At 36.3% G+C, this 18,563-nt stretch overlaps 1 protein-coding gene and 1 pseudogene across 1 annotated transcript; both read right to left on the bottom strand.

Moving 5' to 3' along the window:
* Positions 1 to 1,221: 1,221 nt before the first annotated feature.
* Positions 1,222 to 5,196, bottom strand: LOC117914214 (putative disease resistance RPP13-like protein 2). Its single transcript, XM_034829445.1, has 3 exons — positions 5,138 to 5,196; positions 1,641 to 4,847; positions 1,222 to 1,502 (listed from the first exon to the last, which is right to left on the bottom strand). Exons 1-3 carry the CDS (start codon positions 5,185 to 5,187, stop codon positions 1,496 to 1,498), a joined length of 3,264 nt encoding a protein of 1,087 aa, XP_034685336.1. The 5' UTR covers positions 5,188 to 5,196; the 3' UTR covers positions 1,222 to 1,495.
* Positions 5,197 to 13,347: 8,151 nt separating this feature from the next.
* Positions 13,348 to 15,088, bottom strand: LOC117915056 (annotated as a pseudogene).
* Positions 15,089 to 18,563: the final 3,475 nt, after the last annotated feature.

The raw sequence follows: 18,563 nt of genomic DNA, 5'->3' as shown, positions 1-18,563 counted from the left end.
CTTCACCTTATCTGGGCTACTTGGCATGTTGATCTGATCAACCATGCCTTACAGAATAAAATAGCATCTCCACAAACACGGCTTGTCATCTCCCATTTCTGTGCACAGTCCCAATGATCCTCTGTTTCTAGCGTTTACAAAGCTTTAGCCATCCTGCAGGCATAAAAAATCCTCTGTTATGTACTTCCTCTCTGGGAAAAACTCCCAAGACATATTTTGGAAAAAGAATGAAGGAGAGCTCCAATTAAGTGCTTGAAAGTGCTGAAAAAGTAGTAAGCCTCATGCAAAATGGCTGTAGTGAAGGAAAGGCTGCTTCCTGCAGCTATATCAGAATGACGTATTGCAGTGGCCAGTTATATTAGTATTCCCCTGTGAAATCTTAAAGCTCAATAGTTTCTGGCCTATACTTGTCCATGAATTTAGGCCTTGAATTTTTCTGGCATTCTGGAAACTGTATTTTAATTGCCCTGTTTGAAACACCCAAACCACAAGCTAAATGTACGATTCCAAAACCAAATGTCTCACTTGGGTGAAAGCTCTGATGTTCATTTCCAGAACCCCCATACTGACCATACAAAAAGAAGAAGAAGCAGATGGACTGGAACAGATTGAAGTTAAGGAAGCAGGACAGAGATAGATATCTCATGTCAGGAAGCATTGGATGGAGGTTGTCATAGAAACTCTCTGTTCTTCTCCTTCAATAACCAGCAGCTTTGGTTTGGAGGTGGATGAATCAGATTTGAAATGGGTGTTGTAATTATTGCTCCATAATTATATTGTACGATCCAATGTCCAAATCCGTAGTGCTAGGATCTTCTAAATTACAAAAAAGGAAAGGGCGTAAGCTTTGATATTGTATTTGGACTAAATGGACTAACTATTGGAATGGGCAGAGCATGTAAGCGGCCATGCAAGCCATGGTGTACTCTGATCTGAGCTTGTGAGCAAAAGGAAGTATTACTTTGATATATTAATATAACGTAATTGAAGACTTTGAACCTAATACACTTACAAAATAAGCTACAGAAAGGTGGAGGATTAATCTTACTCTCCTTCATCCATCTGGGCAGGAAGAGAACAGTTATTTTCACCCTATGTGCATTAGAGCAGACTGGGCGGTTAAATTCTATCTGACAAACATCATCAACTAAAAGAAAAAATTACTTTATTCATTCCAAATACAATCACACCCACAACACCATTGTGTTCACGATGCCCTGATTCTATAGTTCACAAACACTAGTTATAGAATCTACTAACAAGTACAATACAGTATGCATTTAAGGTTTGAAAGACGAGAACATAGCATCAATGGTAGAACAGAATAATGAGCAGAAGGGATGGAAACCCAATTCAAAAAAATGAGCTCTATAAATTGTTGCAACTGAGAACTGCCCTCATGAGGATTTGAATATCTGCTCCAACAGCAAAAACATTGGAATGGAAGGCAAAGCCCAACACGAAGAAGTAGACCAGAACCTTCTTCCTTAGCTTCTCACACCCTAATCAAACAAGAAAAGAAAGAAAGAAAGAAAGAAAGAAAACACAATGGCCTATCAGGTTGTTTGTTACACAAAGCAATCATCTCATGTTAAAGTAGGTCATAAACCAAATTTCAAGAGATGAAGTAGTGAACTTACTGGGCAGGTATAACTTCAATTTTCAAGAGAGTTCTATGCAGCAATTCTGCAGGTAGAATTTTCAGACTTCTGCAGAACCTAATCTCCAAATCTCGGAGAGCTTGTAGTGCTCCTTTCTCTACATTCCATTCCTCCAGTTGCTCTAAATTCCATAGTTTAAGAACTCGAAGCTGAGGAAAGCCTCCTAAAGAGCAGAGCATGTTCTTCCCTAAATAAGATTTGGCAAGCAATTTAAGACTTCTAAGGTTGGGAAGCTTATCCAGTGACTGCATTGGATCTTCTACAAGTCCTGACCCTGATAAGGTGAGGTCGATGAGGCTGTATGGGAATTGGGACATAATGGATGGATTCTTTAACCGTCCGAGCAAGTAAATGTAAGAAAGATTCACAAGGCTTACTAAAGGCTTCAACTCTAGATCCCATGGCTGATTGCTTTCATCAATAGATTTGAGCCTTAAAGACCGGAGTTGGTTCAGTTTTAGAACCCAGTCAACTACTGCCTGCAGTTGCAATGTTATTGCCTCTTGTTTAGATGATATTGTCAATCCCAATTTCCTAATATCGAATAATCTGTCTAGGCCATCTCTTACGGGAGTCTCCTCATCTACAAGAAGCCCACACAATGTTTGGAGGAACGTAGGAAAATTAGTACCGTGTCGAAGCATAAGTTTACTTCGATAGCTCTCACTCAAGTATAAGTGCCGCAATTGTTGTAGCTTCCAGATTGAATCAGGCAGAGTGTTGATGCTAGTATGCTTCATGTCCAGTGTTTGAACATTCTGCAACTTGCTTATAGATGATGGAAGTACCTCGAGGAATGTAGATCTTAAGCCAAGGTACCTTAGTCGAGTTAGTTTTCCAATTGCCTCAGGTAACTTAGGTCTGAATACATTTTCAAGATCAAGCACGAGCAGTACTAGGAAGCCACCGCTGGATATGCTTTGACGAAGAAAGTTTCCCACTTCTTCTCCTGGTTTGCTTTCTTTTCGAGTATCAAAGGACAGAAAAGAAAGGACATCTTCATAGTAAGGTGTCAAAGAAGTAGAAGTGGTATTGTAATCACCATGGATATGATCAAAGCTTATATCTTCTTTGTCAAGATGATCAACAAGACGACGGATCCTGCTGGTGCCTAGGGACAACTCAGATCTTGTGTTGGTATGAACTCCAAGAAATGTGGCTTGTTGAGCTTTGGATGACCAATATTGTCTTAGGGCATCAGGCAATCGCACCATTTTAACATTCCCATTAAGCTTCTTCTTTGTCACTTGAACCATTCCCTGGGCTATCAACAAATTCAAACACCTTTCTGCAACATCTTCTGGAGTTTCATTCTCGCCTTCTGGCTGTACCAAGTCCTCTGCAACCCACAATGTTATCAATCTTCTTGCCGGAATATCAAAATCTTGAGGAAATAGAGTGAAATAAAATAGACATCTCCTCATGTACAAGGACAAATCCTTATGGATCTTGTAGAGGGTACTAGGCCAAAGTTGCTGTTGGTCATGATGAAATTGTTGAAGTGAAGTGGACCACTCCTCAAGGGTTGCATCCTTGTGTGAGAGTGCTTCTGCCAATTTTACAATCAGCAGTGGCAGCCCCCCACACCTTTTTGCAATTTCGTCTTTCAGCTTTAGCAAGTCTGGGGGTATGCTAAATTTCAAAGCATGGGTAAACAATGCCCAACTCTCCTCATCTGTCCGTAACCGCAGTTGGTGAGGATCACTCTTCATTTTGAGATTTGGAGGTAGCCTTGTTTCGCAAGTAGTCAAAATCATTCTACTGCCATTTAATGTATCTGGAAGCACTTCTAGCATGTCGTACAAGAGATGCGAATCATCTAGAACTATGAGAGACCTGTTATTAATCAAGAAAGCTTTCAGCCGTTGCATCTCGTCATCATAACTCCACACATCTCCCAGTTGACTTAGATCGGACTCCATCAATTCTTCCTTGTTACGAAGCTGAAGTCGACAGCCATCTGACGTCCTAACAGCAAAGGGGAAATGATCCACAACAGCTTTATGGTTAAAGATCAAATTTGCTAGGGTTGTCTTTCCGATGCCTTGCATACCCATAATTGGAATCACTCTGAAACTCTCATCATCTGTAAGCAACCGTTTTACCATTGCATGTACATCATCAGTGAAGCTGGCGAGATTAGGTTCTTGCGTCGTTGGCTGTGGTGAGATTCGCATGGTGGACTCTGTGTCCCTGCTTTGACTTTGTCTACTGAATTCTGTTGGCCTGTGCATAGAGAGGTTCTGGATCTTAGCATATATTTTGTCCATCTGCATAGCAAGCTTATCCTCAGATTTCAATTTGCCAAAAGCAAAAAGAAATCCCCTGGAAGGTCTCATCCAACTTCTTTTTGTGAACTGTTCTTTTTTATTGATGAAGTCCTCAATGGCAGTCACAGCAGACAGGGCAACATGGGACAACTCCTCCATCCAAACCATTCCGCAAGCGTCTAATTCCACTGATTGTAAGCCTGTCAGAAAATCATTCAGAGACCTGACTTTGTCTAGCACCCGCATGACTTTCTTCTTAGTATGGGGATGAATTACCTCCTGAGCTAGCAGAGCTGATACCTTCTGTTCCACTGGGGAAACAATTGTGTTTGCCACACTCCGATCGTGTATCAAGAAGATGTCTGACCAGACCCTTTCTTCAAAGTAGTTATCATGGTTGGCACCGTCTCCTATTAAGATCGGGAGACAAGGGAGGGCAGGGATCTTAGACTTCATCAATTCCAGCTTCTTATGAATTCTGATTATCAAAAGGCACCTCTCCCAATTTCCTAATCTCCTTTGCTTTGCGGGTGATCTGAGCATAAGGTCATCAATCACATCTTCAAAATCATAGGCAACGTCCGTTAATTCCTCTGGGGAATATTCAGGTTCAACCCGAGCATGCATCAACTTCCTTTGGATCCACTGGACATCTTCTTCAACTCCAACCAAAACTGTTGGTTCTTGAATGCGCACAACATAGAGTTTCTCTATGACCCTCGACAAGACTATCTTCGCCAAATCTCGTGTGTCGTCTACCTCCGCCCAATTTATTGTGTCCCAATCTGGTGTGTCGTTCGTCTTCAACGTAGAGTTTCTATGCCGCATCTCCTTAGCTTCTTCATTTCTACCCTCTGCCATCATCCTCCAGGCCTCCTCCCTTTCCTTCCTTTTAGAGTATTCATGCAGCATTTTTCTGCGGGGAAAGGACAGAAAAGCTTTCACACAAATCTAATTAAAACATATCTTAAGAATTATCAAGAGATGCAGATTCTGCTTTTCAATCCGAATAAGAATCTAGAAATTAAACCAAGGGGATAAAGGAAAAAAAAAAACCTCATGAAAATATCTAATAAAATGATGATGAATAAAAGGAAACAATAACTGAAATTATTAACCCATAAATATTTAATAATCAGTCATCTTAGGAGGATCACAAAAGGGGAGATGATATTGCAGACTTGATCAAAATTTCATTGTTCTTACAAGAATCTGTAGGCGACAAAGCCCCCGATGAAACTCCATAGCCATTTCATACTGCAAGGTGAAGCTGGCCGCGAAAGGCAAAGGACTGAGTGGAGGCGGCCTTAGTAACAAACTCACAATGGCAAAGAAATCTGGTAACTAACGAGTAAAACTAAGTCTTCCCTGATCATTTTGTCCTTCCTTTTCATTTTATATTCTCATTTTCTTTCTTAATTTTCAACCCAATTCACACTCACCACCTTCATCTTCTCTTTCTAAGGACATTCCCCTTGACGTCTTTTCTCCTTTCCTCTCTCTTTATATATATATTTTCCTCTGAAAGCCACTAACAGTGACCACCACATATTGACCACCCAATACCATCAGTTTCTTTTTTTTTTTTTTTTCTTTTTCCTATGAGAGACAATGGACTGCTCCCACCCTTTTTCTAAGAGGAATACTGGTAGGCTAGCTCTTTTTGAAAGACTTGTAAGACAAGGAGTCAACTTAATCAAACAATGTTTCCAATGTGGAAAGGTTTTGTTTCCACATGAGAAAGATAAGGTGGTAAATGGGTAGTGAGTTTCTTGGACAAAATGAGAAATTCTACTAAGGATTGAGGATTCGAGTAGCTCTAGAAATTAAAGAATCTGGTGCAATTTATGTAATCCTCTGTATAAAATTCAAAACACCTTGTTGAAGAGGCCATCATTAGATACTCAAGACTTATGTAATGTATAATTAATTATCTGGAGGAGTTTTTAAAAATATAGTAAATTTTAAAATAATTTTTTTAAATATATTATTTTGAAAAATATTTCCATATCTATGAAATAAAATTAAAGTTCACTTCTTCTATATATATATATATATATATATATATATCATTTAATATGCTATCTAACACTTATCTAAAATAAGAAATTACAACAATTAATTTATTCTGGTAATAAAAGATGCAAAGGGAGGTAAAAATTTATCATATAAATTAAATATTTCCAACAGCCAAATTGTTCCTTAAATATGCGAGAGAGAGTTTTTATCCATGAAATTTTAAGATCAGATTTTGTATCTCTCGAAGAAATAGAAGTAAGGAATTTGTGTTTCTTTTTCCATTTGAGATCTTTCTCATGATCTCTCTCCCTCTCTCTTGTCATCACAGCTTATTCCACACTCCTCTCTCCCTCTCTCTTTTCTTGTCACCTCCATTAACTTACTCCTACATATTTTCTCATCTAAACATAGTCTACGATCATGCCAACCTTAGTTGCCCCATCTATGTGAAATTTAGAATGTAGCGTTGTCACCATCTTCCATGACCAGTATTGTCATCGGTCTATTCTCTCATTTGGAGAAGGAAACAAGAAAACAAAATTTGAGAACACAAATTCAAGGGTTTGTGGGTTTGTTTTGACCCATTTTATTCCATGATTTTTGGGTTTTACTTTGGGTATTTATGAATAAACCAAGTTTGACGATTGTTTATTGATTTTATTTTGTGATTTTTTGCTTTCCTTTTATTTTTTTGCTGAATGACTCTTAGGTATAAAAAGGGATGGTTCTCTTGGGCAGGACTCATTGGAAGATTATTCAATAAAAAAGCCATATTTTTCAATCAAACCCGTCTTCTTCTCCCTGGTTGTTTCATTAGTATCATAATGACAACCTAACACTAAGTAATGGCGGATGGGACTAGAACATAAGAAGTCTGTCAATTAGAGGATTTTGTTAAGCGATTGAAGAAAAAAATCAAATCAACAATCAACAAAACTAAAGGAGTTAGCCCATATGATGATAGTGATGAATCTCAAAATTGATCAACTAGCAGAAAAATCGTTGGCTCTTGGGGTTTCTACCGAGGTTAGTGGTTTAATTCCAACCAAGCCAAGAACGGGTTCCACGTCTAGCATGAATCATACACAAACCAAATTTTCTAAATTGATTTTTTTGACTTTTGAGAGGGAAAATCCTACAGGTTGGGTGTACAAGTGTGAGAAGTTTTTCAAATACAATGAAATGCTGGAATTGGAGAAGGTTGGGATTGCCTCTATTCATTTGGAAGGTAAGGCATTGGATTGGTTCCATGGTTATGAAGCCTATGTTAAGGATTTAAATTGGAAGACATTTGCTGCAAATATAATTATGCTATTTGGACTGGGAAAGTATGCCAACCTGTTGGGCCAAATTACTAAATTGAGGCAAGCCTCATTAGTGCAAACTTATCAAGAGTAGTTTGAAGCCTTAATGGTAAGGACTAGAGGCTTAATAGAGGAATTTTTTATACAATGCTTCATAAGAGGTCTAAGAGATACAATCAAGAATTAAGCCATGATGTTTCAACCTACTACTGTAATTCAAGTTATAAGGTTGGTTTTGCTATTAGAGAATACGATGGAAGCGACAATTATGGAAGCTAAGTTCTCATCACGAATCACTGCCAGCCTGGTACCACATATGCAAGAAGTAGGATTTCTGGACAAATTCCCCCAATCAGGAAAATATCTTAGGCCGTGATTTAGGTAATGAGAAACAAGAAGTTATGTTACTATTATGACGAAAAATATGAAGCAGGACATGAGTGCAAAAGGAGACAGATTTATTTGTTAGAAGGAGAAGAGGGTAGTGAAATGATTGGTGAGAATGCTGAACTTGAAGGAGAGGATGAGGATCCTCTAGTGTTAGTCCATGCTATTGTGGGAGCCATATCTCATCAGACCATGTGAATTAGAGATAATATCAAGAAAAAAATTGTCATCATTTGATTGACTATAGGAGTACCCATAATTTTCTTGATGTCTCTATGTCTAAGCGCACAGATTGTGTAATACAAGGAAGCCTCTAATGTTAGCAATGGTGTATGGCACCAAGATTGTTAGTATGACTACTTGGAAGTTATTAGCCTAGAGCATGCAAGGTAAGGAATTTAAAGCATATAAGAGATTCATTCCTTTTGGGGGATGTGACATGGTGTTGGGGATACAATGGCTAACTTAGTTAGGGCTAATCTTATGAGATTTTAAAAATTTGTTGATCAGGTTTAGTTAGAATAGGAGGAGAATGGTGTTTCACGAAGCTATAGTGGGTCCCTTGAAGTTGGTTTCAATAATGTAAAATGGAGATCAATTTGAGAGATTAAGTAGAAGTTATTTTCATATATATATATATATATATATAATATATATATATTAAAGGAAAACATGAGAAATAAAAAATAGCCTAAAAAAAAGTCATAAAAAAATTTTAAGTATGATTTTTTTTTTTCTTAATTATATGTAGTTTGTGAACTTCTTTTAACTTCTTTAAATTATTTTGATTAAGCAAATAAATTTCAAATAAGGCCTTATTTGATACATACCATTTATTAAACTAAAGACTAATTCAATTAGTACTAGAAGGTTATGGATCTTAAAATTGAGCCTAATTAATATTTAGAAATTTAAAAATTAAAATTTATATTAATGATTTTGTTTGTTTCTTCTTGATGTATAACTATATTTTTGCAAATTTTTTTGTTAGGCAAAAAGAACTCCAAACAAAAAAGTTTAAATAGGTTTCAAAAATAATTTGAAGTTTCAATAATAAAATAAGAAATTTTTGGATAAAAATTAGTTCAAAATAATTATATTGTTTCTTTTTAATGTAAAACAATATTTTTTTTAAAAATTTTCTTACTATACAAATAAACTTTAAATTAAACAAGACTTAATATGTTGGATTAGGTGTATTAAGTTTGTGATAATTTTGAACTAAAAAAACAATACAATTATATTGAAAATTGGTAGACTAAATTTTTTTCAAAATGACTTTATTATTTCTCTTGTACAAAACTATATTTTTATGAATTTTTCATTGGAAAAATATATTTTAAAATAGTGACACTTAATGTATTGAATTTATTAATGGGTTTAATTATTTTTAAAAATAACTTAGAACTCAAATATAGATTCAATCACTGTCAAAGATGATAGATCAAAACTAATACATAATGAATTATGATTTAATTATTTGTCCTATACAAAAAATTATATTTTCTAATTTTTTTCATTAAATAAATAAATTCTAAATCAAGTCAAACTCAGTACTAAATGAATCTTTCTATTTTTAAAAATAGTTGAAAAATTAAAGTTGATATGATTAATTGCATACTAAATCAAAATTAGTTGAAAATGCGTATATATAACAACAAAAATTGGAAGTGGAAACTACTCCATTGCCTCCCACACCTTTCAGGATCATATGATGGTTTAATTGATTTTTGGCACCCTCCAATGTCCTATGCTTTCTTAGCTTCATGTTAAAAAATACTGCTATTATATTTGTTAATGTTATGGTTCTAGACTTTGATAGTTTCCAAATTTAAAGTAAAAATCAATATTAAGTAAATGGTGCCAATGAATGTCACATGATTCATATTTTTTTTGCCAGATACATTCCATATCTCCTGTTAAGCATATCACACACTTTACATTTCAGTATATTTTGGGAACGAGGTTCATACAAATTTCATAGCAAACGGTATTCTCCTTCAAATTGTAAATACTCCAAATAGGCATTAGAGAAAGATTTTTTCACACACAGCTGTATGAGTTAAATTGGGCTCCAACAGAAATTTACATGAATGCAATCCCAATCCCTCTCAAAGCTTCCTGCTGAGATTTACTCTTGAATAATTGGGCTGTAGTTGCAGTCTTAAAATCTTACAATTAGATCTAAAAATAATTAGTGGAAAGCACTCAAAAGAGTGGAAAGCATTGCTGTTTGTTGTATCACTGCCTTAAATCCCAAATCCTTCTCCTTCTTTTGGTCCATACCCATCCATCAATTTTCCATAATGAGCCTTGGGTGTTGACGAGGTAGGATGATTTCTTGAAATTATATCCTTGATCTCCATCTATATGGTTGGGGAGGATGGCAAGACAACAGGAAGAGGAAAACTTGTAAAGGAGGGTCACTAAAGCTATATATGTTCCGATCACTACTTATTACTCCTTGATAAGACCGGATGTTGTGTTGTTGTAATGGCAATGTCTGCCACTCCTACTTCATTGATAAATGACAAGTTTCAGCATTGGATCTTTCTACATGTGTTACTAGCCATTAAGGCCAAAGGCAAGGGGCTCCTTACAAAGGGTAGACAAAAGGACCCGGTCCATGCAGGCTGTATGGCAGCCCTAACCAGCAAAACCTGCATACATTTGTATCTATTGGTTCAGATTAAGAGGCTTGAGAAGCTTTAAAGTCTTCCTATTGTCTGAGTAGATTAATCTACTCCACTCTGTGGATAGAGAAATCAGGTGTTCCTTTGCTAATCATACTCCGATTGCTCAGCAGGACTGGTACAAACTAACCAGACATCCTGAAGTTGAGGCAGAGCAGCGATGCATGCCGTATTGCAGACAGCATGGTATGCAGGGTGTTAGAGAACTACTCTGCTCTGCTACTTTGAGAGCAAGCAGCATTGGTTGGAGTTGAAGAGCAGCTCCAATGGATCCAAAGGGAATTGAGTACTCGGAATATCAAGTGGCATTACGGCTTCACAGAGGAATTTATAGATGTCGCTGATGAGGTAGAGAATGTCATTGACCTCCTTAAACTCAGATCAGCAACACAATGGTTCATTTTGTTCATTTGTGATTTCATTGGTCAATGTCAACTTCACCAGAAGCTATAGTTAAGATCTGTTAGGACAAAATCTCGTAAAAATTCCAATATTCACATTTCACCAAGATCTGAATTTGCTTCTTCCATTCTTTGAATTGGATCTAACATAGCCCAGTTAGAATTTCTTTCCAAACTCCTACTCCTAGTCCCAATATTTAGGGTAGAGTTTGATATTATTGCTTCACTTGTCCTGCAAACTTTCTTAGCAAGAATTTGATCCTTGACACCATTAAACTTTAACTCATAGAATTACCAACCACACCTCTAGCTAGCTAGGTACTTTAGTCGAGTTAGTTTCCCCAGTGCCTCAGGCAACTCAAGTTCAAATACATTTTCAAGATCAAGCATCTGCAATAATAGGAAGCAATTCTTAGAAATGCATCACTGTAAAAAGTTTCCTACCACTTCTCCAGGTTCCCTTTCTCTTGGAGTATCAAAGGACATAAAGAGAGGATATCTTGAGAGTAAAGTATCAAAGAAGTTGAACTTGTATTATGACCACCATCGATATGATCAAGGCTTATATCTTTTTTGTCAAGATGGTCAACAAGATGTTGGGTCATGTTGGTGCCCAGGGATAATTCTGGCCTTTTAATAGTATGAACTCTAAGAAATGTGGCTTGTTGAGCTTTAGATAACCAATATTGTCTTCGGGCATCCAACAGGCGAATTGTTTTAACATTCCCATTAATCTTCTTCTTTGTCACTAGGACATGCATTCCTTGGGTTATCACCAAATGCAAGCACCTGTCTGTAACATCTTCTAGAGCTTCATTCTCGCCTTCTGGTTGCATCATATATATCCTCTACAACCCACAGTGTTATCGATTTTCTTTCCGGGATATCAAAATCTTGAGGAAATAATTGAAATAAAATAAACATCTTCTCATGTATAAGGACAAATTGTTATGGATTGGGTAGAGGGTATTGGACCAAAGTTGTTGTTGGTCATGATGGAACTGTTGAAGTGTATCAGACCACTCTTTAAATGGTTGGATCCTTGTGTGAGAGTGCTTCTACTAATTTTACAATCAGTAGTTCTGGTGGTATGTTTACCTTCAAAGCCCAACTCTCCTCATTTGCATGTAATGGCAGTGGGTAATTATCAATCCTCATTTTGGGATTTGAAAGAAGACCCATTTTGTGAGTGATCCTAATCATACTATTCCCATTTGATTTGTCTGCAAGTATTATTAACAGATCATTCTAGAAAAAGAAATGAGAAAGATCGTCCATAACAATGACAACATGTTATTAATCAAGAAAGCTTTGAGCTTCTACATTATTTCTTGGTATTCACGGGAAACCCATACACCTCTTATGACTCTCATGGTGTAGTCCAATTGTTTCATGATGTCTAGGAGAATTTGATGTGATAAACCTATACTTGAACAAGCAGTTCTAGATGGCCAAGCACGACATGGGAGAACAGGTAAACTTCCAAAGTGGTTGACTCCAGATGGAGAAGAGATTAAAAAAAAAAATAATAAAAAAAATAAAAACTTGAATTTTCAAGTTCTAGGCTTGGGGGAGAGAAGAGGTAAAAAAAAAAAAAAAAAAAAAAAAAAAAAAAAAAGAAAACTTGAATTTTTCAAGTGCTTTTTCCAAAGTGGGACTTTGGCAAAAACTTGAATTTCGAAGTTCAAAGCTTGGGAGGGAGAAGAGGTAAAAGAAAGAAAAAAAAAAAAAAACTTAGAATTTTCAAGTGTTTTTTACAAAGTTGTTAACTTCGAACAAAACTTGAATTTTCAAATGCTTTTTCTGAAGAGATTGACTTGAGAAGAAAGAGAGATAAAAAAAATAAAATTGAATTTTTAAGTACTTTTTTCAAGAATTAATCAAAAGAAATAAAATCATTCGTAAAAGTTTTTCATGTTTTTACTTAAGAAGTAACTCATTTTTAACATAAATATCCTTCATCATTTCAATTATTTATATGTAGATTAAAAAAATATTTTTATAAAAAAAAAGTGATAATACTTTTGTCAAAAAAATGATGGAGGGTTAGATTTCAAAATCTAGGTTTTTCATAACCTTTTTACTCAAATAACTTTTTTTAGTGAAGGAGAAGAGGTTCAATTGTTGATTTAGGTTATTTGATTAAAAGGGTTATTAAAAAACCTAAATTAGGACCGACTTGGTTGATTTTAGGTTTTTAATAACCATTTTTTTTTTGCTGTGAGTTAGATTTCCAAACTAACTAGTTGAATTTATTGGTTCAATTGTTGATTTAGGTTATTTGATTCTAGTTCAATGTTTGAAACTGTTCAACTCCTAACCAAATCGGTATTGTGATCGGTTGATGGCTAATGGATTGGACAAATTAATTTGGTCTGGTTTTCAAAACCATGGTTAGGATTGTACTACCAGATCCAACGGCTAGGATCTTGTGTTCGGTAGGTACTGAAGCAATAGAACAGTTTTTTCCTAACGATAAATTTGGAACATGATATAAGTTACTATTTTTGGGCTTATTTCATTAATTCCTTTTGAAATTGCATACCTAGCGACCCGTAAAGGTTCTAAGTAAGAGCACAAAGTATTCAATTTTTTCTAAGTTGGGCTTGCAACATGGGACGACAAGGGCATGTGATCCTGCCCTTCACTTCTACCGATGGTTTTTCTTTCTTGATTGAAAAAGAACTTGGAAAAAAAAGGGAGGAAATCACATTTCAACGGAAGCAAGTTCCTCCAGGCTATGAGAGGCGCTCATCAACCTTATATCCTCGATCAAACGGTCAAAGTTACAGTAGGAGGTCCCACCTTCACTCAGGCTACGTCTTGCCAATTTTGCCATGGCATCTACCGATTTGGTGAACTCAGCTCTTCTCTCTTCCATCACATCCCTCACCATCTTTTCAACAGTAATTCTATCGCAAGCGTCCTTCATATCCATACCCATCTTCCAAACATGGCTCACGAACCTACTGTTTAACTGTTGATCAGTAAAATACGGCCAGCAAATCATTGGCACTCCGGCGACTATACTCTCAAGGGTGGAGTTCCATCCACCGTGAGTTAGGAACCCACCCACAGCCGGGTGCGCTAGAACCTCTTCCTGTGGAGCCCAATCCACAATTTGACCCCTCTGCTTCGTCACTTCCCGGAGCTGCGCTTGCAGCTGAAACTCTCCATCTTTTTCTGTGAGGGAGTGTGGCCGTATGACCAGCAAGAAGCGACTCCCGCTGTTGACTAGACCGTGCCAGAACTCCATCATCTGCTCCTTTGTGATGACCGTAATGCTTCCGAAGCTGACGTAGATGACAGATTTTGATTGCTGGCGATCAAGCCACGCTAAGCAGCTTCTGTCTTCCTCCCAGAAACTGTTGGAAAACTGTGACGTGGTTGTTTCGGATGCAAGCCTGGATTTGAGATGTGCGTGGAGAGGTCCAATGGTGTAGATTTTTGGGCAGTGATTGCGTATTTGAGAGAGTATGGGTCCGTCTAGGTCTTCAAATGTATCGAGTATGAGGGCATGGGCTCGTGGGGTTTGTTGAGTCTCCGTGATTATAAACTGGATTCCGGGGTCATTTGCATCCCTGGTACGGCAAAAACTAGGTAGATCTCACTGCCGGAGAAACCCCTCCATTCCCGGCACTCTGGTTACTAGGCGATCCATATCATCATCTGCAGTTCAGCCATACTCCTAGGAAAATAAGCAAAACAGGAAAGAGAGAAAAACACAGATGGAACATGAATATAAACAACCTTTTTTCATGAAAGATAAACCAGAAAAGTTACCTTTAAAGGGGACTTCCCCTGCTTCAATGAGTTCGGCGAAAGAGAAATATGCCAAGAAGCAACAAGGACTGACAGTACGGCAAGAAATGATGGGAACTCCGACTTCATTAGCAATATCAATGGCAAAACTCATGAGCCCATCTGCTATGATGCAGGTCACCGGGTCGGAACTCCGGCACGACGAAATTACCATCTCCCTAAACAGTGGTTTGGTCGTGGCTTTTATTCCATCCATCATATCCCTTAATCCGGCACCAGTCCGCGGACGATCCAATGGCAACCCATCGGTGATTGTTTGGAAACGGAAGCCAGGATAGCGCGTGTATCTGTCCAGAATATTTGTGTAACGGAGGAGGCGGTGGTGGTTGTAGTCGGAGTTGAGGAAGGTGATGCGGAGGCCGGCGAGGGAAAGAAGTTCGGCGAGCTTGAGCATGGGATTGACGTGGCCTTGAACTGGTAAAGGGAAGATGAGGACATGGGGAGAGACAGACCGATGTTCCATGTCGAATTTTGGATTTGGTGATGTAGCAGCGTCAGTTCTTTGCTCCTCTTTATATCACTGTGCTCACTGCTTAGCTTGGGCCATCTGGAGGGTCACACATGAAGAATAGTTGAGATCCACTTCCACTTGCCCTTTTAATGAAATTATGGGATGTTTGCTTTGTGATTACATGGAGATTGAATTAGACTTTTTTGAATGAGCAGAGAGCTTGTATTCAAGCTTGCAGGGCCAAGATTCAAACAGTGGAGACCATGAATGCATGGGAAGTTCCCACTGTTGGGGATGGCGTGGTTCCCAATCATATGAATATTATAGTGGGATTCCAATTCATTTGAATGTGGTGGTGGGAATCCGCTCACATGAACATGATATGAAGATCATTCATTTAAATATGATTCATTGATAATGCTATTAAATAAAATTATTCCAATTACCACAACCCTAGCTTGTTAATCAAACCATAGACACCAATAGGAAAAAAAAAAAAAAAAAAAATTTAACATGATTTGATGATCAATGTGATCCCTTCACGGAGTCTTGCAACACTCAAAAACCCACTAATAAAGAGAAAATGGGATCACAATGATGAAACTCTAAAAAAAACCTTTCAATTCTGTCCTTAGTGTGTAAAAGAAAAACTAGCTAAAATATAAAATTGTTAAATATATAATAGGGATAAACTCATCATTCATCACATAAAAAAAAATTTCTTTATGGGGCATTGCCCCCTTCAACCCCTACTAGTTGACTTGGGTAGCTTAATCCTCACGAGTTTGGCGGCAAGTTCAATCTTCGACATCATAAGCGAAGTATAACAAAACTGATTCAGACTTTATCACAATTCAACATAGCTATCATATTAGGATCATCCATTTAAATAATGATGGTAAGGTAATCACACCATACGTATATTAGATGAGGACCATTCATTTAACCATTAATATTATTCTAACATGCACACACCATAACAATATATATATATATATTAATAACATTCATTTGAATATGATACAGGTAAGGATGATTCCTTTCAATATGATCTATTGTTTATGCTACTAAATAAAAAATTCATTATTCAATGTTGCACTATTGGCTATTAAATTAGCCATTAAGCCTGTCGATTATCATTTATTAATTAATATGTCAAAGTTAAAGTTTTCTTTTTCTTTTCATTGATTTAACGTGTGAACTAATAATTTTATTTTATTTTTAAAGGAAGCAGTTAAATATTGACTATTTTTTTACAACAAAATGCAAAAGCACTAGCGGAGCCAAGTAAGACTGAGGGTCATGTGCCCCCCTCGAAATTCCCCCCCCAAAAAAAAAAAAAGAAAAGAAAAAAGAAAAATCCCTTACATGTTAAGAATTTTTAGCAAAATAAAAATGAAAAATGGAAAATTTGCCCTCTCTAAAAAAATGTAAAAGTAGAGGTAACTAAATATTATTACTAAAAAAATGTCACTTACCATTAAGTACTAAGAATATAATATTTAACTAAAATTATAAAAATAAATAAAATCTTATTTAATATTCATACTTATTTTTCCCTATTAATTTATCCAATCTTTTTCCTTTTTATATTTAATTTTCATGATTTAATCTTATTTAATTGTTCAAATTAAGTGAGTTTATATTTTGTTTTAATCATGGAGAAAATATAGCTTGATAGTATATTTTGAATTATAGAAATTAATATTTGTCATGTTTTCATTAACTACTAAAATTTTTACATGAAAGAAGAATAACAAGTAGGTCCATCAAAGTCTTAACATTAAGCCTTTATTATAGGATTAATTTCATTAAGACCCTAAGGTTTGATGTAAATATGCTAAACCACCATTGGTTTCAAATTTCATTAATTAATACCCTTATAAATTTATTTTATTTATGTTTTAGAGATGTTTTAAGTAAAAATATTTTAGATAAGAGTGTTTAACAATTCTCTAAAAACCAAATTTTATTCCTTAAAAAAAAAATTATATATGAAATACATTTATAGGGATGCTAATTGACGAAATTTGAAACTTGTGGTGGTTTAGTATATTTACACTAGACCTCAGTGGGTCTCAATAAAATTAACCCTTTATTATATAAAAAATAAGTTTTAAGTAAAAAAAACTTTACTTTCAACTATTTTATATTTAATGGGACAGCTCCTCCATCCAAACCATTTCTCTATCATCTATTTCTACTGATTTTAAGCCTTTCAAAAACCATCTAAGGACTTGAATTTGTCTAGTACCCACTGTTGGAAAATTTTTTATATGGGCTAACATTAATTGAATAATTTGTATTTGCAAAAACGGGTTAATGGATAGTCTATTGTATAATGAACCCAATTAACTAGTGATCACATTTTGGATTGGATTTTGCATCTTTTGAGTAGAAGTTCAGTTGAGTGGCAAGTGTAGGCTATGGGTCTCATTGAAGCCCATTATGGGAGGGCCCAATAAGAACCCAATATTGAGTTATGCTAAGTCCCCTCTTTAATCTAGATAAAAATGGTCTTTTTTGTTTTCCCATCGAACCACCATAGTTGTTATCAAGGTCATAGAAAGGAAGACTTGATTGCAACAATCAATCACGGTTTTTTATGATGGCTCAAACAAGTATGTTTTTTATAGTGATTTCCTATTATTAGTATCCTTTAATCATGTATGATTAATCTATGTGATTATGTAAATATTTTACACCCGCCTGGCTTTCTTCTTAGCATCTGGATGAAGTGCCTCTAGAGCTATCAGAGCTTGGCACCTTCTCTTCCACTAGGAAACAGCTATCAGAGCTGACACCTTCTCTTCCACTAGGAAACAACTGTGTTTGTCAGGTTCTGGCCATGTATTGAGAACATGGATGACCACTCCATTTCTTTCAAGTATTCAGGAATTTCCAAAGAATATGGTACAGCTATTCGGGCAGGAGGATGAGAGATCTTAGACTTGATCATTTCCAGCTTCTTGTGAATTCTAACTAATAAAATGCATCTCTCCCAATTTCCTCTTCTTTGTTTTGCAACTGTTCTAAGTATAAGGTCATCAATCACATCTTCAAAATTGTAGGCAATGTCCATTAATTCCTCTGTGAAGTCATAGCCATGAGTAACCCCAAGACCCTTCAATTTCCTTTGGATCCATTGGACCTCTTCTTCAACTCCAACCAAAATTACTGGTTCTTGAATCAGCACAACATTGAGTTTCTCCATAACCCTCGATACGACCAACTCAACCACCCCTTGTGTGTCGTTGATCTTCCTAAACAACTCGGTCCAGGGTAGAGTTTCCACGCAACATCTTCCCCTTCAGGGAAAGGAACAAAAAAGTTTCACACAAATCTTCATTCAAACATGTCATTTATCAACAGATGCAGATTTATCTTTTCAATCCAAGTAGGAACAATTCAAAATTTCTATTTATTAAACTATGTTTACCGAATGAATGGATGTGAAAACTGAGAACAACTGCCACACATCTGAGGGAAAAATAAAAGGAAGACATAAACAAAAAATAAATGCCCACCTAGAAATGAAATCTCTGGTTAGTGGGA

This window comes from Vitis riparia, chromosome 5, assembly GCF_004353265.1.
Source record: "Vitis riparia cultivar Riparia Gloire de Montpellier isolate 1030 chromosome 5, EGFV_Vit.rip_1.0, whole genome shotgun sequence".
Taxonomy (NCBI): domain Eukaryota; kingdom Viridiplantae; phylum Streptophyta; class Magnoliopsida; order Vitales; family Vitaceae; genus Vitis; species Vitis riparia.
Note: the sequence above shows the minus strand (reverse complement) of the source record. Positions and strands in the feature narration are given on the sequence as shown.

Coding starts and splice junctions, on each gene's coding strand:
- LOC117914214 (XM_034829445.1), bottom strand. CDS start 5,187: ATGAAATGGCTATGGAGTTTCATCGGGGGCTTTGTCGCCTACAGATTC. Junction 4,848..5,137: donor TTTGTCGCCTACAGATTCTT/GTAAGAACAATG, acceptor CTTTCCCCGCAG/AAAAATGCTGCATGAATACT.